We start from the raw sequence: 26307 nt of genomic DNA on the forward strand, positions 1-26307 counted from the left end.
TGATCACTCGTTACTTTTTAGGAGTTCTCAAATTGAACGCTGACTTTCAAACTAATACGCTCGTGATCACGTGATGAGCTCGTTACTGCATCGGTTTGTAAAACTAAAGACGAGCTTGTCAAGTGTAAACGGTGTGAAACCATCCAACTTAAGCCGCCGTTACACGTTGAAACTTTTAGCTGAAACTTGTGTGCAACGGCAAACGAGACCAGTTTCACGAAGTGGTGTTACACGGTGAAACTCTTGTTTTTTCACCACTGCGACCGTCGCGAGCCGTTGCAGAAGTAGAAAGCGGTTCTACTTTTCGTGAAATTTGTCTCGCAACGGGAGTTCGAAAAAGTTTCACGAAACCGACTCTTTTACACGGTGCAACGCCTGTTGAAACTTGTTTCGCAGCGCCGTTGACTCAAGTTTTAGCTAAAAGTTTCAACTTGTAACGGCGGCTTTAGTTGGACTGCAATTTTCTGTTACCCTTGAGGGATCAATTTCCTCGTATCGGGGCAAAGTTGTAGAAGAAAAGGTGAAAGCGTTGTATTAATGAAATAAAAACCTATTACGGTACAAATTCAAACGACTACACATTTTTGAAAAGTTGACATATTCTTTTATTAAGTTACAAATTTAATCGGTACACAGGTTTCTGTCGTTTCTAGATAAATTATGAGCATTATTTTAAAAGTACTAGTACTAAACACGCGAAGGGAGGTTATTCCAGTTGAAACGGCGAGGCCGTCAGAAACCCCCGAATTCCACTGTCAATATTTTTAATGCGTTTACCTGCTGAAAACCTACACATTTTTGGAGAAGATCTATAGCTTTTTTTTTCATTATTGGCAGACAATTTTCACCAAGATGGAAATATAAAATCTTTCTAATTGGAGTTTAGACGGGAAAGAAAGGAGAAACGCTTTACGGATACACCCATAGTTTTCTGTCAGTGATAAACGGACAAGTTACACACTAAAAGGTACAGATAGATAGATACGAATGGATAATTTTTATCTTCTGTGGTGATAACGTTTCTCTGCCCTTTCAGTTAAAAGAGAAAATATTTAATTCGGACAATGTAATGTGAAAAAGAACGAAAAATGAAAAAAAGCTACAATATCAAATATTTTAAGTTGCATTGTGGTGTGCAATTGCAAGAGACTCAAATTAATAAGGAATATTAAATGGATAGTGGGGATGGCCTGCATCTCTTGGAACTCTCTTTCCATCAACCTAAAAAAAAAAAGTTTTAATAATGTTATTGTACCGTTACAGGCAAGAATTTTTGTAATTCTTGTAACAAAATTGCATTGTGAATATAAAGGCCTATTTTTCCAAGAGTGCCTCAACCTATAGCTCTGCCAAAAGGTACCTGTACTTTGACTAATCAATTGACTCACCTCTATCATTGGAATACAGACTCTGAAGGGAACGTTGAATGATTCAATCACCTTCATGTCCTCATCTGACAGTTCAAAATCGAAGACCTGCATTCAAAGAATACAATAATTAAGGTGCTGTTACACTCGCATATATTTTCTTGCACCTTGTCTCGCACTTTTGTTGCAACACAAGTTGCAAGAAAAATTGCTCAAGGGCGGTAGAAGAAGGAGGAGGAGGAGGAGGAGGAGAAAGAGACTGAAAACCTTCCATAAAGGTTTTGAGCTTTGACAATGTACAAACCAAAACATGGTAATAACAACAAAGTACACTACAAGCCACAGGGGAGTAGCCTCAGTAGCGTGACTGAATGAATGAAATCTATTTGTTTTATAAATTGCAAGTTTTAACATCAAAATTAGCAAAGTTTTCCAAAGTTGTCACAATGCTGATTTGAGTGGTGATCAAAGGGGTTAATTTGTTTAATTTGTATTATGTTAATTTGTTTAATTTATATTATTTGTATTATTACACGTATTATGTCATTTATAACTTTAACAAGAAAACATGTGTTGATGCCTATTGGATCATGCAATGCTAACTAGGCAGGCATGTGATTGGCTAACAATTTGCCGCCTTAATTTATGCAAATGTTTTTAGGGAGTTCTAAGGGAGTAAGACCCACAAGAAATCTTTGCCGCTTATGACAAGATTTGAAATAAGCTTAACTCTCTCTTTGAGGGTTACCTCCTACCTAACAGAACTTTCTTGAGGCCTGAAAATAAAATATACCCCTCCTTCGCCCACCCCAAGAATTAAAAAAAATATAATGTTAATATGAGGTACTACTTACCTCAAAGTTGCTTTTAATGCGAGCAGGGGTGACACTCTTGGGAATAACAGACACACCCCTTTGCATTTGGAAGCGGATGCATAGCTGAGCTGGTGTCTTGCCATACTTTTTGCCTATTTCCAACATTTTGGGATCTTCCAATAGGGATGGTTCCTCAGGCTTTGCCCAGGGACGATCAGGTGATCCAAGAGGACTGTAAGCTGTGACTGTGAAAAATATAAAAGGGATATTTTAATTACAGCTGTCATTTTCTGCCCAACACTAGCATCCTACAGCTAACAAGAAAACCAAAAGGCTTAATAAACGGACAAATTATTTCCCCATTATACACCTCCTGGATTCTTTTTCACTTTTCTCTTTCTTGGTTCGATCGACCTCAGTAATTGAATACTTTTAGTCTCTCACATAGGAACAGGTTTCCCTGTCCCTCCCCACCACTCCCACTCTCACCAGAAAAGGTTATTTTCTTAATCGGAATGTCAGTGTCTGATCAGAGGTAACCCAAGCTCAGTGTCTGATAGCAAGAACCAGATGTTTACTTACAAACATTGTATAGAAAATTCACTTACGAACTAAAGCAATAAAATATGTAGAAATAAACTTTACACAGTTATTGATCTTCCCATGCATTCAGCTTTTTCAGCTGAAGAGGGCAAGTTCTTGTTTTTGTCTTCACCATAATTTCCTGTGGATTTCTGAAATAAAATCCACCAGCACCTTGACCTTCACATTTTACCCAAAATCTGTGCCCAGTGTGAAAATTATCTTGCCCAGCTTTCTTTGCAAGGCTGTTGAATTTGCCATAATTTTAAACTTATTTATTTGGAGCCTTTAGAGTGCTTACAACAATAGCTTTAGTTACGAAAAAAGATAAAAGGATAAAAGTTATTTCTCTACCCTGACCAGGACTCAAACTTGCAACCACCACATCGCCCTTTTTGACTGAGCAACACCTGGAGGTCTGGGGTTATTGTGACCACATTTTCACAGTCTGAAGGTGGTTATATTAAAGGGGTTCTGCTGTACGTTCAACACAAATTAGTGTCAATTTAATTCAAGAGGATAACTTTGTGAATCACCTCACCTACAACACCTCTTTTCCTGCAGTGCTCTACAAGTTCAGCTTGATTCAGATAAGGGTGGCACTCTACCTGAAGAACCGCAGGCTTTATTCTTGCTTTAGCTATTATTTCATCTACTTGTTGACTGTTAAAATTTGATAAACCTGCAAAAAAGAATTCCAGATAAGAGAAATGAGAGTAGAACACACACAACTAAAGCACTGTTAAACAGCTAGATTGGAAGGAAGAAAAATGACCTACATGTATGATAATTTAAATCAATTCATGTTCCTGCAAAACATTGTGTAATTATGACTGGCCATGAGACTAGTTAATTGACAGACTGGTTATGTTGGAATAGCCATGAAAATGCACAATCCTTTGTTTACATGTTCACAGTACATTTGAATATCTTAAAACAAGAAGGTTCTGTTGGTCAGTTGCTCTGGCACTTTCAACATCTATTGTAGTCTGTGCACGGTCAAGGCCAAAAATGCCAACACACAACAAAGAAGTTTGTCAGGCTTCATAACCACTGCCTTTTACTATGCTATGAGGAAGGAAGAACATTTCTTAAGGAGCAAAAAATCAAAACTGACGAGTAAAGATTAGACATTGTTATTTCATTAAATCACTGTTCATTACACAATCCTGAAAAACACAGGAATGATTTTTGATGTTGCAAAAATTGCCAGTGATAAGTTAGCCCTCGCTTCTTATCTAGTAATCCCGAAAAAATATAAAACTACTACATATCAAAAATCTTATTTGTTAGATCTTGTCATATATGGATCACCCTAGCCAATCACATGGACCTAGAATCAGTTGACCTGGACACGTTTAAGAATATGATGTTCAATTACTATCTGGAAGGATTAGGTACTAGTTACATGTATAACCCGGACGATCCAAGGACACACAAGACAATATGCCTCAAGTATAATGCTGCTAGACCTCTTAATCACCCTATTTCTTGTTGTATGTGATTCACATTCGTTGACTGCTTTTTTAGTATTTTTAACCTCCTGGGACCCCAGTAATTGGCATGCACTGTTGCAGTGTTCCTGCCTTCGTAATAGTTGTTTGCATCCTGTTATCTTGTATTTTTTTTTGTGTGTGTGTCTATAATAATTGTTAGGTGAAGCTAATAAAATAAAATAGCTACATACAGTTAACTCCCTTCATTGCGGACACCTTCGGGACTGGAGTTAGTGATCTTCATAGTGAGAGTCTGTAATAGCAGGAATTTATTTCATTTAAACATCTGTAATTTCCTTTTGCTGGGGATTTAACTGCTGTCCGTATTATCGGGGTGTCCGTAATAGCGAGATGTCGACAAGGTAAGAGTTGACTGTATTTAACTTTGTGGATAATTTTTTTACCAATTGCTTTAACAAGACCCTCATCAACAAGCTTCTCCATGGCCTCCCAAGTGTCACACGGATGATGGTAAGCATAGATCATATTCCCTTGTTGATCCTTTGGGAATTTCTCATCACCATCTTTGAAGCACAATGGCCAGTGAATGAGGTACAGGTCGAGGTGATCCAACCCTAAATCCTCCAGTGTACCCATCAGTGCAGGCCGTACATCTACAGGGTTGTGTCTAGTGTTCCAAAGTTTTGAAGTAATGAAAATATCTTCCCTGTTTACCTACAAAATGATAATGATAATGCCACAAAATGATAATTCGCTAAATTTTGACATAACTAGTTCTCCCTCCTCCGCTTCTTTTAAACTAAAGCTTAAAGAATTTCTCCTCTCTAGGTATTAACTTCTGTAAGGCTGTAATTCTTAACTAACTTACTTAACATGTGTGTGTGTGTACGTGTGCGCTGTCAAAGTTAATTACCATAAGTCCATATTGTTATTCTAATATAGGAATAGTTATTTTAAGTGAGGAAGCCTGACTTGTTAATTAAGCCTCGTGGTTTCTTTCAGGTTTTCTCGCCATTTATTTTCTTTCATCAATTTTCTTTATTTTTTTTTCCATCTGTAAATGTTGTGTATATGGAAAAATAAATATTGTATTGTATTGTAAGAAAAGGCACAGGTAAAGTTGGCCAAGGACTACAACAAGCTTAAGCTCATATTACATCTCTTGAAAGTGCTGAGAAATTTCTTCTGCATACATTGAATATCTCATGTGCATTGGAACTGTGCCTCGCAATCCTCACGTTTTCCCTTGGATCGCTCATTGGCAAAAATTATAAAAATAGGGAAAAGATTTCCATACAGTCCCATACATTAATGCTTACACGTATTATACATGTACCACTGCCATGCTAAGGTCCCTCCTCCAAAAATGACAAGTGTGAATGCAGTTTAGATTATATGAGGCTGTGTGGGAATCTTGCTTGCCAAAATTGATGGTTTGCATGTGACGTCATGGCGGCCATGTTAGGAACAATCAGATTTTTCTCCTCTGGGAGTTCACTCCCATTTTTATGCAAACTTTGTGAACAAATTTTCTTTTGTTTTGTCCACCAACATGGCGGCAATGAAAACCACCTATAGGCTTTGAAAAGTGACAAAAGATCCATGAATAATTTTGACCTTGTGATCAAATGCTGACTTCTCACGATCATCAGCCATTCTCATTGGGAGAAATTAGGCGTTGGTCACTTTTGGGCATTTGTACTGCGTAAATTAATCTGGGGCCGAAACCATACCAATAACTGACCTTAAAACAATAGCAAAATATGCTGAACTGCCATTGAAAATTTAAGCTTTAAAAAATAAACTCACAGTAAAGTATTGCCTAGAGTACCGTTTGACAGGGTGGAACAGCAACCTGTCACGCGACTTATCGGAGGTTATTTACTCTGTTTACTGCAAGACTGACTGATCGATGTTATTCTTGCCCAGATAACTACATTACCGTAGTTCCAATGCACGACTTGAGAGTCTCTCCTATTTCCTTCTCATTGCCATAAATCGCTGCACAGTCGATATGTCTGTAGCCAGCCTCGATTGCCACTTTCACGGCTTGGCCAACCTGTCCCACCCGACTCTTCCACGTTCCAAGACCAACCAGTGGAATTGATCTTCCGTTGTTTAACTGGGCAGTTTGCATTGTCACTGGAAAAAGCAGATTAAAGTTCTCTACTTCACAAAATTTAAACCAAACACTGGTTGGAGAAGCTAAAACCACTCTTGAAATGCCACGAGCCCAATTTATGAGTGATCTGATTGCGGCTGCATGAGGTGAGGCGAGGTTACATGTCCCCATTTCGGACGTGGAAGACTGGATCTTCATGTGAATGTTGACAAAGATGGCGGCCATAGAAGCAAAAAATGTGGAGTTTTCTCAAGTAAAAAACAAGATCAGACGCAGCGCTCTTTACCAAAAAGAAAAACTAAGGAAGGGCAAAGAAAAGAGAGAAAGAAAACGCAAAAGGAAACAGGAAGAATCTCAGGAGAAAGATGAGGTTAGTGGAAACGCGCTATCCTGATCAAACGAGACAAAATCAGAAAATGCAGAAACACGTGTGAACAAACGCTGGTGTAATAAACTAGCACCAGCGTTTGAACACACGTCTTTCTTGTTGCAAGAAAGAAACAACTGATTTTACTCTTCTGTATCATTTTACTCATGTCGCAATCCGCTGAGGAGAACAGCCATAATAAAGTTTCCCCAGAAAGTTCTGATCGCCTCCAGATTTCAGCAAAAGCATGTTCCATGGCTTAGCTAACAATTGCTTGCCTTTATCGGACGCTAGACTTAGAAGAGCAACTTTCATCCATCCTTGTCCGCCATCTTTTACTGAAAGTGTAAACATGATTTTCATTGGTTAAAATTTGGAAAGATTTCAACTATTGTAACCTTCTGTAACATCTGCAAAATATATTGAGGGGCAAAAATGTGAAGGAGAGAACAAAAGTTTAATTCACAGAACATGTATAATTATGAGTGTATGTTTGACTGATAAGCTAAGCTGAGTCACACATGTATTTCGGAGATTTTTGATACTGTCTGGGAGACCAGAAGTTGTGGTCCAAATCCAGGAGGTTTCTGCATAATAGGCCTTATCACGGTTTTCGACGCCATTTTGACAGGTAGGCAAACAGGCTTAAAATAACAGTGTTTGTATGGAAATCCGATGTCAAATAATTTTTATAAAACATCGCTTCTGAAAAATTCATGAAACTTTTGGCACTAGGAAAAGGATTATAAGAACGAAATTGGAGGGATGTAGCTGTGACAGAAAGCGTCCAGTCATGTTTTGAACTTTCCATACATTTTCCTGTATTTTTTCCCGCGAACTATTTTTAGTAGCAGTTCACGGCTGGTTCGCTATACAGACAAATGTATGGAAAGTTCAAAACACGACTGGACGCTTTCTGTCACAGCTACATCCCTCCAATTTTGTTCTTAAAATCCTTTTCCTAGTGCCAAAAGTTTCCAATTCATGAACTTTTCAGAAGCGATGTTTTATGAAAATTATTTGACATCGGATTTCCATACAAACACTGTTATTTCATACCTGTTTGCCTACCCATCACAATGGCGTCAAAAACCGTGATAAGGCCTTTCCTGGAGACTTGACAGTTATGCAACATGTGTTCTTACCAGTTATTTTAGGACACTGGTGGTTTACTGTAGTTGGGATTTAGACTTCATGATCTTCTGTTTAGCACTGACAGGGATATTTTGCAGAGCGCAAAATGCCGAGCACCGAATCGATATAAGTCATATAATGTCACATGTTTGTCATTGATAACAACTACTAAAACTAAAAAGCTGTCTCTATAACCAGTGCTTAACCCTAAAGACAATTTATATGTACATGTACAAAAGAGAGGTGCTTAGGCCTAAATAATATCATTGTAGAAAGTAGCATATCAAGTTCATCTACAACATTTCAGGTGAAGCAATTACGCATTATTATAAATATAATTATAGTCTACACTCAGCATTCTGCAAAATACCCCTGCCCATTTTATAGCACTTTGGTCCACATATTACTGAGCGATAGCGATATGGACATCAAACAAGTACATGTAAATAATAATTGTAATAGTTATATGTTGGTCTTGTATTTGTTGGTAGGCTCCACCTAAGCAAGTTCCAAGAACCATTGATAACACCCGTGTTGTTGATGAGACCATTGTAGAACCACAGGATGAGGAGGTAAGCTACAGCTGTAGCTGTGCAGAATTTCTCTTCAGTGTGGTTTGATATCTGCTGTTGTCTTGGGTCTGGGACTTCCTCCCTGAAAAGAGCTTTTGGGTGAGGAGCGGGGGCTCGTGTCCCAAACAGCAGCCAGTAATCAAGCTTTTGTTCAGTGTCAGTGTAATTTAATTTCTTTATTTATAACACCTTTACTTGATCAAATAATCAGGGCATAAGACTGAAGGAAATGATCCCCAAAGATAATTATTGTCTTTACAGTATTTAACGCCATGACATATATGTATAAAACAGTTGGGAGAACATGCATACATGTTCAGCGGCGTACTGTCCTCTCAATATCTTCAATACATAGAGGATATGACAAGAGGATATTACACGGCAGCACGAAGATACAAATTTTATTTTTGAGTGGTAAAATATTGTTTCTTAACACAAGAAAATAAAATTCATATCTTCAAGCCACCATGTAATTATTTTTCTTTTTGTTACAATGTATATACACTGTACATTAGACAAATCTATTGCTCATCATTTTTCTCCAACAGTTTGTACAAACAACCGTGAAGAGGTGGGAAATGACATCATCAATATCCTCACTAGTGAGGAGATGGAAAATACGTCACTTAGGTCCCGGATGTAGCTTCGTGCGAATTTTATGAGTGGTGTACATGTATTTTCCAGTAAAACACTCCTCTCTATATAATACTGCATCTTGCTGCATAAGTCCTGCAGGAGACATTGCCTGGATGTTTTATCCCCTGCTTAATGTGCTTTGTTTTGTGGTAAAAATGGAAATCTTTTTACTCCAACTGAACCACAAAAAAGCGAAAAATTCTTGGAGCAATGTTTCTAGAAGGAATTGAAGCATACTTACCAAAAATCCAGCAAATGTGAGCCAAAACTTGTAACAAAAAGCGACCTATCAAAAAAGCTTTATAGCTCAGTTATAACTGGAAAAAATGAACAAAACTTCTGATAGAGCAAACAAATCACAATTTCAGTGCATTTGTACATGTAAACTTATTTAAGAACTTGCATGGTTTTTCAGTATGTTTACTTAATTGACAACAGGTAATTAATGATGAAGAGACTGATGAATTAGCAGCATACTTCAGATGTGAGGTCACGCCAAAAGTCCTCATCACCTCCAGCGACAGATCCAAAGTGGTAAGAATGGATAACTAATAATTTATTATTAATGACACGTTAAGGGGGGATTTCACCTAAATGCCATTTTTTCTGCCACTTGACATGGCTTTAATGGAAATATCTCATTCACGTTTCAAGCAATCCAAAAACTCTATCATCATCCCGTGAATCTGTGTTGTGGGGTATTTTGTGAATTTTTGGGTATATTTGGAGGAGATAGTTTTTCTAGAAGGATTGGTAAAATTAAGAGAAATAAGAAATTTGAAGATTTAGTGAAGTTTTATAATTAGAATTTGTAGTTAATAATTAATAGACGGACACCAAGTTAGTCCACTAGCAACCTGGGTTGCTCTTGCATGGGTATCAACTGTCTGTTGTTGTTCAAAAAATCATTTTCTTTCTTCTATCTCTTCTTAAAACCTCTTCAAATTGCATTCAAATTTAGGTAAAATCCCCCCTTAACATCTTGAACTCCACACCTACACTACACCATGTTGTTCTGGCCCAGTTTGCACTCTTTCACTGATGGCAAATTTGTAGAATTTAATTTAAAAGCGTTTACAGCGTTTGGTCGATAATAATTAAGAAACAAACATTTTTTTGCTCTTGTTAGAAAACAGTCCAGTTCATGGAGGAACTCCAGAGAATTATTCCTAATTCAGAAGTCCGTGTGCGTAAAGGTCTAGACTTGAAGAAAATAATTCCTCAGGCTAAGGAGAAAGGATTTACAGCTCTTGTAGTTGTCAACGAAGACAGAAAATTACCAAGTATCCTTTTATTATACAAACAAAAGTATTGCAATGGTTACCAATTAAATTACGAGCAGTCCTTTATTTTTTTTTATTTTTATTTTTTTTGTGTGTGTTCGAGGAACGAGAACGCATCCTAATTTCGTTTCGGTCTCTATGTAAAGCCAGGAAATTTTGAGATTTCATCATGTGAAGACTGCAGATTGTTCGCCCCTCTAAGTTTTTTCAGGGGCTTTGGACCTCGTTGTCGCGCACCTCGTTTTCGTGTTATACACTTTACACTTTACACTTTATTGTTATTAACAACTGTCATTTACAAGTATTATTGATATTATTGATATTCCGACTCATTCGAGCGGAATGATTGGCGTAAAATTACCTTGTTGACATATTACTCACAGGTTAACTACAAAGAGGCGAAACGGCGGCACAAAAGAATGCCCACAGGCTCCCTCCCTTTTTTTCTCTCCACCCCTCCCCCCTCCTCCTCTCCGAGCTCGATTTTAGTCTTCGCCCTATATCTCCTGTTCACAGGCTACCATGCCTTCGGAACTCCAGTCCAACGAACCCCAACCCGCCACCAGAATTCGAAGATCGTACGGATTTTTTCTGCAGCCAGGCCCAATTCAACTGTGTGAGGGTAACGTTAGGAGAAAGTTTAAGTTGTGTTTAATAGTTCCTGGTTAATAAATTTCTTCTGTTAAACCCGAATAAAGATCGAATTAAGCCTACTTTTTAACCCGACGAAACAATCGAATGCTCCAATTTTTTTTGTGAGATTTCGATTGTGTTCGATTGTCGAACTAAATCGAACCCAATCGTTCGATTTGGTTCGAGTAGTTTCGTCGGGTTTCAACAACCAGGTCTTGTACGTGAAACAAATCCTTAACTCGTTGATAACAGATGGAATAATTGTAAGTCACTTACCAGATGGACCAACTGCACACTTCAAGTTGAGCAGTGTCAAACTTGGAAAAGACGTCAAGGTACTGTGTACGATTTTTGTTGCGGAGCGAGCGCACCGAGTGAACAGAAACATAATCGAGATTTATAGGATAAAGCTAGGAGAAACTTCGACTTGAACAGCCTCCTACACCTCAACACGCATTCCTCTGGGGATTCCTCACTCAGGAGGACACAGTCAAGTCGATGTCGATGGCCGCTTTGATGGCACCCTGGATGTCGGAAGAACTTTTGCCAAAAATCTGAACTTTTTCTTTGGTCAGTGTGTAACCACAGAGAAAACAGAGCAGCCTTCTTCCAACGATTTTCTTGGGGGTTTTATCCATACATGCCCTATATGGGGAACATGGAATATCGTGAATATGTGCTATTTATTTAATTCCCGGAACCTGGTTGTTGGAAAGCCATTAACGTTAATGCACGATTCAAAGTTAACCGAGGTTTTCCTTCTCGTTCGATAAAAGTGGTTTGGAAAGATAATTTTACAAAAGTCTTTTCGAAGAATCTTTAATGATTAGTCATTAAAGTCGAGTCAAAGTTCGCGTTAATCCAGGATTACTTTGAACAACTGGACCCAGTTGTTGAAAACCCGATTAACGCTAATCCACGATTAAAGGTTAACTGAGGTTTTCACTTGGTTAATTTAAAATTTTTTTAAAGCTAATTTAAAGCTAATTTTGAAGGAAAGTCTACGTCAAAACTGAGGGACAAAAATCTTTTTGAAGAATCTTTGTTGATTAGTAATTAAACTCGAGTCAAAGTTCACGCTAATCCAGGATTATCTTAATCGGGCTTTGAACAACTGGGCCCAGGAGTCTGGCTCCCATTTATTTACTTATTTACTGGCCTTGTTAGCTAGTCTATTTTTCTGATTGCTGTTAAAGGGGAAGTATCATGGGGTTTTTGGTATCTTTTGTTAAAAATGATGAAATGAGACCTCAATCAGTTGCCAAATAATTCTAGAATGATGAGAGGAAAGAAATCAACTCAATTTTTGAAAGGAACAACTCGTGATCTGTTCTAGCGCATTTTCGAAACAAAAATGCGAGAACTTGAAAAACATTAGCCTAACATTTTTCAACTTTCAGTCCTTACCGACCTACTCTTTCTCTGGCCAGAGGCACTAGTCGACAGTTTTATTGCACTGGGGTGATAATTTACATGTACTATAACAAACTTGACAATTATTTGGTTGTTTCTGCCGACAGACAAACATTTTTGGGTTTTGAAATGACAGCAAATTTGCGTGATACTTCCCCTTTTAAATAGCATGATACTATATTTACCAAGCTCCTTCACTGATATATCCGTCCTTTCCTCTTAGAACCATGGTCGTATGACAAGCCACAGACCTGAGGTGATCCTCAATAACTTCAGCACACGACTCGGCCATTCTGTTGCACGTCTGTTGGCATCTCTCTTCCCTCATGATCCGCAGTTCCAAGGCAGGCAGTGTGTCACCTTCCACAACCAACGAGATTTCATTTTCTTTAGACGTCACAGGTACAAGCAGTTAATGTATTAGAGTACAGTCCGGAGCTGAGAGCACAGCAGGAGCTGTATACATTCGACGGAAAACAAATAATAAAACAAGAAAGCCATAAAGACTTAAAAAGGGGCCTCGTTTATTTCCATTGTACGCCTTGCAGATTTTTAAAACCTGAGCCAATCGAATAATTTTAGTCACAAAGATAGCGTGATATTATTTTGCTGGCCTTTCGTTACGTTACTTGACTTTATACTGGAAGTTGTTTATAATAACGTAATGACCGATGTGCCACAGAGACCTAACTTCAGCTTACTTTTTCTTGTCCAAAGTGTACTATTTAAACATTACTTTAACAGCCAAAAAACTTCGTGGCGCCCAAAAATATGCAGACGAACTCTGAACACCCTCAAGCGTTTCTCCATCGTATTTCCTGCTTATATTTTGCGGGAAATCCCTGCCATCTTTGATCACAATCTTGATCTACTCGAGCCTTTAAACACGGCTCTCTTCTAACCAAAATTAAAACTTACAAAGTGATATTTCAATTTGACGCACACGTTATCGTTGCCGTAAAATATGTTTCATTTTTTTTGCAAAGTTTGAAAAGTGTCATGCTCATAGTGAAGAAAACATCCTCTCCATTTCCTTGGCGCGTCACAAGTTATGTCGCCTAATCGATCTTTCCTCCACAGATATATTTTCAAGAATCACAAGAAGGCAGGTCTGCAGGAGCTTGGACCCAGGTTCACTCTGAAGCTTCGCTCTTTACAACGAGGAACTTTTGACTCCAAATTTGGAGAGTACGAGTGGATACACAAGGTCTGTAAGAGAAATTAATGTACTAGCAAATAGTTTTAAGCCTTTTTGGGAGTATTTCCTTGTTCTCGTAATGCTATTTAATAGTCACAATTTAAGCCTTAAATTTTGTATAGTTTGCAATGAAATACCGAAGCGTGGGCAAAGTATTACTACATCACCCACGATGGGATTCTAGTTCATCATAGGGTACCCAGCGGGCAGAGACGAGGAGTATTACTCTCTCCCCTCCCTCTGTGGATGGTATGCTAGTCCATCACAGGATACCCAGCATGAAGTGAAAAAGAAGTATTACTACTCCCCTTGTCACCTGGATGGAATGCTAGTCCTTCACAGTATACCCTATGTGTAGTGACAAGGAGTATTACTACTCCCGCGGTATGGTATACTAGTCCATCACAGGATACCCAGCATAAAGTGACTAGGAGTATTGCCACTCCCCCTGGATGGGATGCTAGTCCATCACAGGAAGCTCAGCAGTGACTAGGAGTATTAAGACTCCCCCTGCTGGTTGGGATGGTATTCCATCTCAGGATAGCCAGCATAAAGTGGCGAGGAGTATTACCCCTCCCCCCTGGATGGGCGTAACCATTGATCCTGAGGCGTCAAGGTATCGGTTTTCACTGGGATGCTAGTGGGTTGTTTGAAAGCAGCAGTTACTCCTGGCATTCTAACTCGCCCCCGACTTGTTTAGTTCAACAATGTTTTGTTGTCTTTTTAATGCAGAGAAAGGAGATGGATACAAGCCGTAAAAAGTTCTTTCTTTGATCGTCCCAGTGGATCGTCATTCTTATCGATGTAAAGGAGATCGTCTGCTTCCTCTCCAACATGCAATCTCCAACAGGACAGCAATACCGTGGCGATACAGTGGAAACACAGTGGTAATACCGTGACGAAAAGGGCCAACACAGCGGTGCATTCAGAACTTCTTGAAGGGAAGTGGCGTGGATTAAAATGGAGGGTAGCGGAAATGAAAGACGAAGGCGCAATCATGTCTGCCATGAGAAGGACTCCTTCATAGCTGTTACCCGGGGACTTCGACGCCCCGATTCCCTGGACCATTCCATTGCATCTACAGACCAGTAGCATCTTATTCTTTTCTATGGTAAATGAACACGAGAATGTTTTGAAATAGGGTTAGGGTTTGAGAACCGGGTAGCAGGTCGATGCCAAAAATTCTGAGCAGTACCCCCAGGGGGTGTTAATTGTACATTACGTTCATCGAACGGTTCTTTACCCGGCTGTAATTCATCATTATAATGAGATGTATCATTGCACTCTCTCACGGTCTCTTTAATAACTTGTTGCAAATAACCATGCGGTCATGCAGTCGTGCGTGCTTTGTTGTGGTCGATTCCGTTTGAATCAATTTGTTAATGCTTTCGAAAGCTCACGTAGCTTGGTCCAAATGTAACACAGCGGGCTTTTAACGTTGTTAGTTCACCTTGGTTAGAGGATGGAAACATCGCAAGAGGAGAAACTTAAGGCCTCAAGCAGCTGGAAAAGGGCGAACGCGCATAACTCTCGAGTAAAACTCGGCTTGCAGAAAGAAATATGTCGTCTTGACCGACAATTCGAACGAGAGATTTGTCAACTGAAAGCGGCGCAAAATCGCTTTGAACAGCAATACAGAAGGATGTCTACGCCTGGTAAGAAATCGCCTCTTGTATTGCCGCCCGTTAAGGAAAGGGACATAAGTCATGAGGAAAGCAATGCACTTTTGAGGGTTCCGAAAGAGAGAAGCCTGTCAAACTCATTGACTTATTTACCCCCGTTGCCTGCAGAATCTCTCTATACAAGCACCTTGAAGGGTGTTACAAGAGCAAGATCTATCAGCGTGGACAGTGTGCCTAGACCCAAAAGTGATGGCGCTGTTGCCAAAGACGATACCAAGCGCAGAGCATCATACGATTCAAGAAGTGTAACAAGGACACGATTACAGCCGCTCTGACTTCACAAACTGTCACCCAATGTTATCGTGATCAATATTAAAGCGTTTCGGTTGATATTGTAGCTATCTATTTGAGAAGAATTTCTTCCACGAAGCGAATTTCCACTGACTTTCGCGAATTATAATTGATTGTGAGCGAATGCGGATTTAACTTTGGTGGATGAGTTTGTTACGGTACAGTCTGTATACACGGGGGCGAACAAACTTATATACTGTTAGCTCTACGCTGACCTGGTCGAGTAACGAGTTGCTTCAGTGGAATCAACACTAACTTGAGTAACTGGAAAACACTTTCTGAGCGTCTCTGAAGTGAATATGTGAAAAAGAGGAACCATTTCCGCGACGGATCTACTCGCCATTGAAGTCGAATAACAAGACAGTCAGATTTGGTTTAATTAACTCCATACTGCCAAAGGCAAAGGACATGTCTTTTCCTAAATCAAAACATACATACTCGATACCCATACAGCATACACCATTCAAAGCTACCAAGCAGAGGAAGAAGCTTAAGTTCAGTATGGCTTTGATATAAATAGGATTAAAGAATAAAATTAACGAAGTTAGAAACACGCCAATCTGTCTTACACATTGAGTATGCCCTCAAGGTCGATCTTATTTTGTGGGTCTCGGTGTATAGATTAATGCGAGATCTAGCTTAAAGTTTACAAAGTTTATACGAATTTAGGAAAAAGTTCGTAAAGTTGCAGGCCTGGGGGTATCATCCACATCAGATATCGCAGAGGAACACAATTTTACTGATTCTTTGAACAGATCATTCTAAGTTTCAGTTTCGCTTGTCAAAGTTCATTTAAATTAAGTCTACCAAAACTTGGGGGGGGGGGGGGGGGGACAAAGGGCCGATATGACGTAAGGCGGTAATTGGCAGTCTCAGAATTGATGTTTTAAAGCGGCTTCAGACAACACGACTAAAATTAAGTTTGCAAACTCGCTTTGGTATACAGTGTACATGTGAGAGTGTAAAGCATAACTGTTGACAACGTCAAACGTTTGTTGACAATAGACCTTGTCCTAAGTTATTCAACATTTTAAGCCCAAAGGCCAAAATCCCCCACCGAGCACATTTAAAAAGTTTGCAGCTTAAAGTTTGGTTTTGTTTCGATATAAGCGTGACGTTCATTTATATTCTTGATTTTAAAGTAACAAATTAGACACAAAGGCCTTCATATATAACTTTTATACGCCAGTCAACTGTGTTGTAATTAGTTTGATTTGCTTCACTAAACTTAAGATATGATAAACATAAGCGCAGTTGAGTTTGTTTACAAGGAAGAACATTCTTTTGAAGATAAATCATTGACTAAAACTGTTTAACGCGTGCGCAGTCAAAAAGATAGCGATAAATACAACGACGTAGCGACAGTAAATAGTCGGTTTATTTTTGTCCCCTTAATGATGTAAATTTTCGGTTGAATTTATAAAGTTTTCACGCTACACCGTATTGAAAGTAAAATTCTAAGCTTTCGACTCTGCTTAAGTCTTTTTCACAGTGATTTGGTCAGGTCACGTGACATGTAAGCCTTGTTCAGATCGCTGGAAGGTTGCGTCTCCCCCGTCTCTGTTCATTTTCTTGGCTCAACTTGCTGTTTTGCCACTGCGTTTTAGGTTATTAATTGTATAATACGCTTTGCTTGGGTGATTTTCGAGATATGCGTCATTGAATTTGCAAGGACCGGTTGCATTGAGCCTGGCCTCGTTCCAATGCGAGTGCGCGCGCAGGTGTGTTCAATCCATGGAACACTTACATCTTCTGAATCTTCTCATAAGGGGACAACTGGGGATGAATCAGGACGACCTGGACCGTTTGCAAAGTCTTACATGGTTGGTCGGGAGAACAAAAGAACGAACAACAGAGCAATGCTCCCAACCCTAAAAAACAATGCAGCTGCAGGTTATAAGGGTCCAGTGAAAACAGAGCTTTTGAAGGGCGCAGGTCTGCTGGATGAACCACTTGCGTGGAGCGACAGGGGCCCGGGCTCACAACATGTTCCCTCAAAGGCGAAATATAAGGATTTGTATGGGGCTTATCACGAGTTCGATAAAATCGTTAACATGTATAAAAACAGTCATTAGAGTGTACATATCTTATGACACGATTCCGCTGCGTTGTTTTCTGACTGTTTCATGCCATATAAACAACAGTTTAATTTAACAGACAGACCAAAGCGCTAAAACTTGTTAAAACGTTTATATGCCGTATGAATTCCTGTTTTTATACATGTTTACAATTGTTATCGCCGAAGCCTCCCATGCAGTCGTTTCTAGGGGGACTCGTATTACCTCCTCCCACAAGAGGAGCCGGGAGGAAGTAATACGAGTCCCCCTAAAAACGACTGCTCCGGGGGCTATTATCGCCGGAGCTCACGATAAAATCCCATACAAATACTTATATTTTGCCTTTAAGGAAACATCTTATGAGCCTGGAATTTCTCTGGTTGTAAGGGTAAAAATATAAGACCAAACTTTAGAAATCATTCAGTTTTATTGTATGTACTGAAAAAGAAGGCAAGGTATTCTGTACAAAAATATACCTCATAAAATTATTGTTTGGGTATTACACCATGATTTCTGAGAACTTCCTATTAAAACTCACGGAAAATCATAAAAATAATTGAATTGATATTGAAATCCGTGAAGATAGTAGGAAAACAAAAATAATCTATTTGCTCGCTTTGTAACTCTCTTGCTCTGATACATCTCATTAACTAATTATTGGATACAAGTATACAAAATCCGTCATCGTAAAAAAAGAGGACAATACCGTTTAAATGTATCAACTGACAACGAGTTTTAGTACAGCAAATTCAAAATATTCGATAACATTTCATGGTAAACTATAAAACGGTGCGGTATTTTTTTCTCTTATGAAAGAACGCATTTAAAAACTGAAGACAAGTTTTAGGGGGTACCCCCACCCGTGGATCCAGCACTGTTATCAAAGTGAGGCCTAACACATATTCGCAAATAAATGAAAACTATTTTGTAGAGAAGACTGTGTGCCAACACTCCCTAAATTTGAAAAAGAGACTAAGTCGTAGAGCCTATTCGTGTGACTGAGTGAATACTTAACGCGTCCTTGTTTACACTGCATGTGGTCTATTACGTCGAAAATATGATAATATGGTAATTATCCTATTTTTAAGTTAAACGCTACCTAATTTATAGTTACATAATCTCATATCCCTATGAATTGCTTCCTAAAATCTCCAATTGGACGAAATTAAGTGTTACTAAAAATAGATGAGACGGTCAATTTAAATGTCTGGTGTACGGAACTTACAAAACTATCGAGAACTTTAAAACTTAAAATGCATTGTCTCAATATTGTTTTTCAAATACCGTCTAACTAGTTACACCTACAATTACTGATATTTTAAAAGTAAAAAAGTAACATTAAAGTAGTCATATAGTAGAGTGCATGTGTGTCCTGGAACGGAAATTGATAAAAACTATTGTTAAAACTGAAATCATAAGTATAACGACAAACTGAGAACATGAATTCCTGAAGAGAGAGCAGCAAACCACGATTTGGTCAAGGACTAAAAACGCTAAGCTAGCCTGAGACACTAATTTTTGTAGTCTCAGTGGCTGACTGTGACATAGTGTTTTCGTCACGTCACAAAACACGATTACCTACAATCTGGAAACAAAATTTGGATAACGTTTCCCATACATGACCTCTGCCACAAAAAACGCATTAAAATGTTTACATACTTAAGTTTAATACTAAATTTTTTACTTCCCGGAAAAAAACTTTTCTACAGTAACATATAAAAAAAAAGCTTTGCAGGCTAAAGTCTAATCTAAAATTTTTAAAATTGTGGCAAATGGCAAAACTATGTCGCTATAAAATTCGTCCTCAAAATCCGTCTCAAGAGGTAGATTGTTAGATGGATTGCTCGTCTAAAATTTTAACCAACACAGGGCGAACAATCAGTCTCTTGTGAAAACGGCGAATACATCCAACCAACATATAATCTACAATCTGGAATTTGTATAACGTTTTTTAATAGATGACCTCTGCTCCAAAAAAAAAAAACAAACAAAAAAAAAAACCAAAAAAAAACAAAGGATGTTAACGTACTTTTGGTTACTACAAACTTTTCCTTTGCTGGCTAAAGTCTAGTCTAAAATTTGCAAATTTGTGGGTTTTGTGGCTAATAACAAAACTCTGTCGCTTTAAAAATTTACAGCTCTTGTGTAATAAACTGAAACGGTTTCGTACAATTGCTTCGTATAAGCCGAGCTCACGACAATTGAACGAGTGAATGGCCGTTTTCACGGTAAACACGGATAGTTCTTCTTCTTAGTTTGAATTCAAAATAGAACTCCAGTGCAAGAGGCATTATCCCTCTTGGACGTATAATTCGCCCTCAAAATCCGTCTCTAGGGGCGGATTATTACATAGATTGCTCGTCTTAATTTTTCACCAACCCAAGACAACAATCCGTCTTTATTGTGAACACGGCGAAAGCCTAAAAAAATTATCATCTTTCTTCCGAAGAAGAGAAAAAGAATGAAAAGAAAAATCTGTGGATCAAATAAATTAAATAAAGATTAAAAAATAACCCACGACTGTTCTGGATGTGGATCAAAACGATGAGTCATCAAAGTCAACCTCAACGGAAGTGAGAAAATTTTGCAGAGCAGAATTGTGTCTCTTTACTCCTGCCCCATGGCCATGGTTAGGGGATGGGTCTCCGACACCGTCCTCATGGAAGAGGTTTTCGTCCTCTTTGCTGGACCCCTCACAGCTGGAATGCCTGGTTTCCACCTCCGTTTGCATGTTTGCGTACACTGGTTCGCTCTGTGGCACGCACTGGGAACGCGAGATTGTGTTTTCGTAAATGTTTTCTTTGTTTCCTTGTTCCCATTTCGCTTGCTTCTTGGACTGAAATCGTTGAGCTTTCTTCCTTCTGATTGCTTTTGATCTTCTAAACGGAGATGCTAGATCCCCTCCTTTCTCCAAAGATCCAAGTTCTTCGGATCGTGCAAACACTGACACGGGTTGGCATTTTCTGTCTTTCGAAATGTTTGGTTGTATGGTGCAGTCCCCTTGACCCATCTTGCAAGGAATGTTCTGGTATATTCCCGCTGGTTTGTCAAATATCGCGCAACCTTCTTGATCACTGTTGCACATCTTTTGGAGACCTGTGGGCGTGTCGAATTTAGAGCAATTGGTTGGGTACTCGAAATCCATATTTGCGTTATGTACGTTGCATTTCTTTCCTTTTATCTTAGTAGAGGTTTGGTGCTGGCTTGTATTTTGAGAATTCTCAGCTTCGCAGATCTCATTGTGTCTCCTCTTGCACCCAGGAATACCTTCATCTCTGTAGCAAGCAGCACGTGTTTGGTTCTCAATGTCGGTGCACAGCCTGGTGTCATCGCTCTTGTCACTTGTCTCTTCTGGAGGAAGTGAATAACCTGATGCGTCCTCATCAGAAACAAATTGTGCTTCGTTACTTTGTCTTCTATTTGGTTTGTGGCACTGTTCGTTTCTTCTAAACGGAGAGGCTTGATCCCTTTCTTTCTCCAAAGACTGAAGTTCTTCGGATCGTGAAAACTCTGACATGTGTTGGCATTCTCTGTCTTTTCGGATGTTTGCTTGTATCGTGCAGTCTCCTTCATCCCTCTTACATGAATTGTTTTGGTAAATATCCAGGCTTCTTACATCGTCATAGGTGGTATCTGCTTCTTGATCACTGCTGCACGTCATCCTTTGGCATTTACCAAAGTATGTGCCGTCTTTTGGGAGACCCGTGGGCTTGTCGTATTTAGGGGAATTGGGTCGATACATGCATTCCAAGTTAGCATGCTGTACGTTGTATTTCGTTCCCTTGATCTCAGCAGGGGTTTGGTACTGGCTTGTCTTTTGAGAATTCCCAGGTTCGCAGATCTCATTGTGGCTCTTCTTACACCCAGCAATACCTTCATCTCCGTAGCAAGCAGTACGCATTTGGTTCTCTTCAAAAGGAAGTGAATAACCCGACGCGTCCTCATCGGATGCTACTTGTGCTTCGTTACTTTGGCTGCTGTTTGGTTCTTGGCACTCCTGGTTTCTAACAAGCGTCCTGGTTTCTTCTAACCTCGACCTTGGTGGACAGCTGGCATATATATAGGTCTCATTATCATAGCCTCCATCAACTGATCTCTCGACATATCTGTAGCCGTGCTTAGCAAAGAAGTCTTCGGAACACATCTTCTCGATGCTCTTTTCAGAAGGATGTTTCGCTGCATCTAACACATGAGTGGCATCATCCCCTTGGCAGATGGACAGATCCGGCCACTCGCTTTCATCGTGAGTTTTCATCCACAACTGCATAATCCAGGACGTCATTGGCTTCCTTTAAATTAAAAAAATAGGCGTCACATAGGCAGTTGACAATATTAGTTAATTGATAAATTGCGTTTTTGATGGGTAGGTCGGCGTCCGTTTAGAGCTATGCTGGTCTCTGGATCGCCAGTATTGCGGTTCTAGTTTCCATGGACAGGAATATCCAACTAGTTGACAACGATCTTCTGGGGGTCATTAGGCAACTGGCCCGACCTTTATCTTAAGAGTCCTAACTGGTAGGGATGACTTTGGATCTTTTTCTTTACAGAAACAGGTGAAACTAATAATATCAGATTCTTATCAATATTTTGTTAAAATATTATCGCCAATACTTCCACCAAGCTACAGCCGTAAAAGTAATTACTTGGAAAATCTTAATCATCAGGGGTGAGTTGCATAAAATTTAACGTCGGGCGTAACTGCTAACGCCAGACCTTCAGCCCATTCACGTTCAGTATTTTAACGTCTGACGATAGCATTTACGCCCGCCGTTAAGTTTTATGCAACTCGTCCCTGGTTTCTTTTAACGTTTTGGATTTTGAAAGGAAACATGCAATGAAAATTATTGGGCTAAAATACCTGCTTGTAAGACAGTCAACAATGGCGAGAAAAGGAGGTCTCTGTGAGGGATCATATGCCCAGCACTGGTGCATGATAATATACACCCACTGAGGACAGCCCTCTGGTTGGTCCAACGGTCCGTGGTCTCTCATAGAAGACAGAATCTGACGTGAAGATATATTGGGACTGGTTAGTTTTGCAGCTGCGGCGTAAGAAATACGCCATCAAACACCTTACAATGAAACGCGTATCATGGACTGATGCATAATACTCTTGCAAGTTTCAGAATTTGAAACTTCAACCATTTTTGGCAGAGTAGTCTTCTCTCTTTTTGAACTCTAGAATCACTTGTGTGTAAATGGTTGATGTGGTGACTCGCAAAGGCACATTCAGGGAGCAAAAGGCTTTACTTGACAAGCAGTAGCACTAATGCTCACCTCATGGTTGTAAAGACCCGGATATGGGACTGAAAACTCTCGCTCATCTTGACCGTTTTGGTAGGATGTGTATAGTTCCCAGGCAAGGATAGCAAACGCCCAAACATCACTGGCATGTGTGTAATGGCCATCTAGGATCACCTCTGGTGCACTCCTGAGGAAAAGGGCATTTTCAGGTTGAAATCTTGCATATTTATAACGAAGTTTGGAGACTCATAAGACTTTGAAACGCTGAATTACAACTTAAGCTGAGAAGAATTTCATACTACAAAGCCAAAATATTGTGGATGGCGAAACGTAACGTTTCTCTCCTTTTCCACCGTTCTCTCCCTTCCTCCCGCACTTCCTTCCTTCATTCCTACCTCCGTCCTTCCATGCTTCCTTTCTTCCTCTCTCCGTTCCTTACTTCCTCCGTCCCTCCCATCCTCCCTTCATTCCTTGCTTTCTTCCTTCCTCCCTCCCTGTTTCTGTCCTTTGCGTTTTTTTTCCTCCCTCTCTCCCTCCCTCCCATCCTTTCTCCCTTTCTCCGTCACTCACTTCCTTTCTTCCTCCCTCCCTTCCTCTCTTCCTTCCTTCTTTCCCCCTTCCTCCCTTCCTTCCTCTCTCCCTTCCTCTCTCCCTTATTTAATTCGTTCCCATTTACGTAAGAGTATTACAAAGCAGTGCTAAAAAATAAAAAAAACAAATGTTCTAAAAGAAACCGCAAATTTCTTTCCGGTACCACACGAAAGAAGCCCCCCAACTGTACTACAAGCAACCCCAAATTTCTTTCCCTTACAAACTCTTCGAGCTCAAGTTGGAGCTCAAGCTACTACATCCAAGGAAGGCAGTAGGCGCGCAAATTACCTAATCCTAACTCAGGGAGGTAGTATGGGTCACTTAGTTCTAGTTTACAATCGCTTACCATCGCGTTGAATCTGGTGGCATGGCGGCTTGCGTTACACATGATGTACTGGTTACTTCATATGCACTCATGGAAAGAGTCTTTGAGCGACCCAGACGGCCAACTTGCACCTGCAAAAGCCAGTGAAAACTTCGATTAGACTTTCATGACGCACTGGTTTGGAAATCGAGTATAGGTGACTTCGCCCCGTTCTGAGTTCGCACCCCGTCACGTCGTCTTGTAAATTGAGTGACTATAGGTACTTCACCCCTAACCACCTGTTGAGTAGTACTTCAATAAGCGTTTGAAAAGATTACTTCTATCAATAGACATTTTGGCCTTTTGGGAATGCTTTACACAGTTTGTCATCAGCCGGTTTAATGAATGGTGGACGCTTGGAATAAACAAATGATCGGTTGCAATATGGTGTACCGTAGAGCCTATACACATACTGAAGCAAGGGTCCTCATATTCCAGGAAACTTTGTTCACTAAAAGGCTTGACGGCGAATGATCGCCGTAAAGATTGACTGATTGATTGATTGATTGGTTGGTTGGTTGGTTGACTGATTGATTGATTCAATAATTGAACGATTGTGTACAACAGCAGACGTGACTCGAACCGTAGTTCGTGTCCTCATTCCATCTTCGAATAGGAGACAGGCGAGTATAAAGAAAATGATCAGACTCGCTTGGCAAGAATAGCGAGGATTGCATTTGTTGAAAGAACGTCCTTATGGTGACCAAGACGTTTAACAGTATGACGTTTAACATTATGAGCTGGAACCGTGTGTTTATCACTTTTAAGGACTCAGGGGTCATCTTACCTTGTCTGGTGATACAACATTTACATATTCAGCTCGGAGGTCCCCGTGTACAATGTGGTTTACATGTAGATAGTGGAGAGCGGACGCCACCTGGGACAAAAACATGACTATGTCCCCCTGTTTGCACTGTCTGTCAAGAACGTACTCCTTTAGATTGCCATAGGGACACTCCGGTGAGATCTAATGAATGCAAAATTTGTTAGCAAAGTAGTCCCAGGGCTTCATCTTTGGGCTTCTTAAACTTCTGTGTAAAAACTATGCAGAAATAAAAAGTGATTTTACACATAACCGACATACTCGTAAAACACTGAGAGTAAGATATCAAATGATTTTCTCAAAGGAATTGCAAACCGTAATCTGACAGCTATTAGCAATTTGTCAAGAAGTATGGAAAGGATTTGGACACCGCTTTCGATACGTTACAGCCATAATAGTGATGATGGTGACGTTGATGTCTATAATCCTATGATAATAATGATTGTCACGTTATGTTGAGTTTTACATGAAGTGTGTCTCATTCAGATCTTGACTTACCCGGATGTAAGCACGTGGTTGAGCATTAAAACATGTTAGGTACGAGTTGAGCTGCGTTGTAGCTGTGGCGCCGTTTGGTTAGTTCGGTTATATTATCCGTGGAGCTCTTAGAAAACGTTACAATGATTGTTGTTGGGATGATAACGCAGCTGATGTTGAAAGTTCTCGCGATATGTTTACATAAGAATACTCACTATCCAGTAATGTGAATCCAAGGATTCTACTTTCCACATTGAGGCAAGATGTGGATTGTTGAGACCCACGAGTTCTCTCACATGCTGCTCATCTTGTTGCGAAATTCTCTCCCATACCATAGGTAAACCCTATAATTAACGGTTGAAGAAGACGTTAATGGCTAATGGCTTGGGATTTAAGGGAGACAAATTATTATTCCATTTTTCAGTGTTAATAAGTTTGAACTTTGTAGTGTTGTCCGTCTATTCATATTTCAAAATGCTGCCAGTCCAATGAGCGAATTATTCCTTTTGACTGCAACCTGATTTCAGAAACCACAGATAGAAAGAACTAATAAATGAGATGCCATTTCAGTAATATTTTGTGCGCAACTTAGCCAGCTGCGATAAAAGAGCCTGGATTTGTTAAAGCCTTTCTTATCGCAGCTGCTGTAGTTACGTACATAACTGCGGTGGTCTCTCATTTCGTAATTCTTTAGTCCTCAGTTCAAAAATATGAATTTCATATACTTCACTCAGTTCCAAAAAAAAAATTAGAGTAAGCTTTTTACCTGAACGTCTTTCTTTAGAAAGTCAGTCAAGACTTCTTCGTAGAGAGCTGGAGAAAAATTCACGGAGAAAAAGTTAAGTAACGGTTTTCAATTTTTTTAAAATGATTTGTATATCGAAGGGTAGAATGGTAAACAGAACGCTGAGCTCGTAAGCAAAACACGCTTTATATCTGCACTACTATTTTTTCCCTTGAGCTACCTTATTTCCAATTATCCTCTTCATCTATCAAATGCAATTTCCCTCCCGTCACTATAAATTTTATATTTTTTCTATACGCGAACTTTACTGACATTTCGTATTAGTTTTAGTACAGCGCTGGAACTGAAGAATGGTGTTTTGGTCTCAAATAGGTTATACGTGTGTTTAATGAAAGAACAGCTTCAAATGGAAGCATTACATTGCTCTGTAACGGTACACACTTCTTTATGAGGT

The 26307-nt window shown here is 39.6% G+C and overlaps 3 protein-coding genes across 4 annotated transcripts in view; 1 reads left to right on the plus strand and 2 right to left on the minus strand.

Moving 5' to 3' along the window:
• Window positions 1-581: 581 nt before the first annotated feature.
• LOC146475406 (aldo-keto reductase family 1 member A1-like) lies at window positions 582-6568 on the minus strand. The gene is made up of 6 exons (XM_085115832.1): window positions 6164-6568; window positions 4665-4935; window positions 3306-3446; window positions 2222-2427; window positions 1389-1475; window positions 582-1221 (listed from the first exon to the last, which is right to left on the minus strand). The coding sequence occupies exons 1-6, from the start codon at window positions 6566-6568 to the stop codon at window positions 1156-1158; spliced, it is 1176 nt and encodes a 391-aa protein (XP_084971958.1). The 3' UTR covers window positions 582-1155.
• Window positions 6546-16111, plus strand: LOC146475407 (ribosome production factor 1-like). The gene is made up of 8 exons (XM_085115833.1): window positions 6546-6713; window positions 8336-8416; window positions 9491-9586; window positions 10182-10335; window positions 11221-11303; window positions 12605-12783; window positions 13462-13588; window positions 14312-16111. Exons 1-8 carry the CDS (start codon window positions 6546-6548, stop codon window positions 14351-14353), a joined length of 930 nt encoding a protein of 309 aa, XP_084971959.1. The 3' UTR covers window positions 14354-16111.
• Window positions 16112-18017: 1906 nt separating this feature from the next.
• Window positions 18018-26307, minus strand: part of LOC146475408 (uncharacterized) — a 31771-nt gene continuing 23481 nt past the window's right edge. For both annotated transcript variants that reach the window (XM_085115829.1, XM_085115828.1), the window contains exons 14-20: window positions 25875-25921; window positions 25324-25452; window positions 24596-24775; window positions 23791-23900; window positions 22887-23040; window positions 22468-22613; window positions 18018-21898 (exon numbers count right to left, since the gene is read on the minus strand). In XM_085115829.1, coding sequence (XP_084971955.1) covers window positions 20146-21898; window positions 22468-22613; window positions 22887-23040; window positions 23791-23900; window positions 24596-24775; window positions 25324-25452; window positions 25875-25921 — 2519 coding nt within the window. In that variant the 3' untranslated portion in view covers window positions 18018-20145. The remainder of the gene's footprint in view (window positions 21899-22467; window positions 22614-22886; window positions 23041-23790; window positions 23901-24595; window positions 24776-25323; window positions 25453-25874; window positions 25922-26307) is intronic.

Source organism: Pavona decussata, unplaced genomic scaffold (assembly GCF_977016875.1).
Source record: "Pavona decussata unplaced genomic scaffold, jaPavDecu1.1 SCAFFOLD_84, whole genome shotgun sequence".
Taxonomy (NCBI): domain Eukaryota; kingdom Metazoa; phylum Cnidaria; class Anthozoa; order Scleractinia; family Agariciidae; genus Pavona; species Pavona decussata.

Coding starts and splice junctions, on each gene's coding strand:
- LOC146475407 (XM_085115833.1), top strand. CDS start 6,546: ATGTTGACAAAGATGGCGGCCATAGAAGCAAAAAATGTGGAGTTTTCT. Junction 8,417..9,490: donor TAGAACCACAGGATGAGGAG/GTAAGCTACAGC, acceptor AATTGACAACAG/GTAATTAATGATGAAGAGAC. Junction 12,784..13,461: donor ATTTTCTTTAGACGTCACAG/GTACAAGCAGTT, acceptor TTTCCTCCACAG/ATATATTTTCAAGAATCACA.
- LOC146475406 (XM_085115832.1), bottom strand. CDS start 6,568: ATGGCCGCCATCTTTGTCAACATTCACATGAAGATCCAGTCTTCCACG. Junction 4,936..6,163: donor AGTCGTGCATTGGAACTACG/GTAATGTAGTTA, acceptor ATCATTTTGTAG/GTAAACAGGGAAGATATTTT. Junction 2,428..3,305: donor CAGGAAAAGAGGTGTTGTAG/GTGAGGTGATTC, acceptor TATTTTTCACAG/TCACAGCTTACAGTCCTCTT.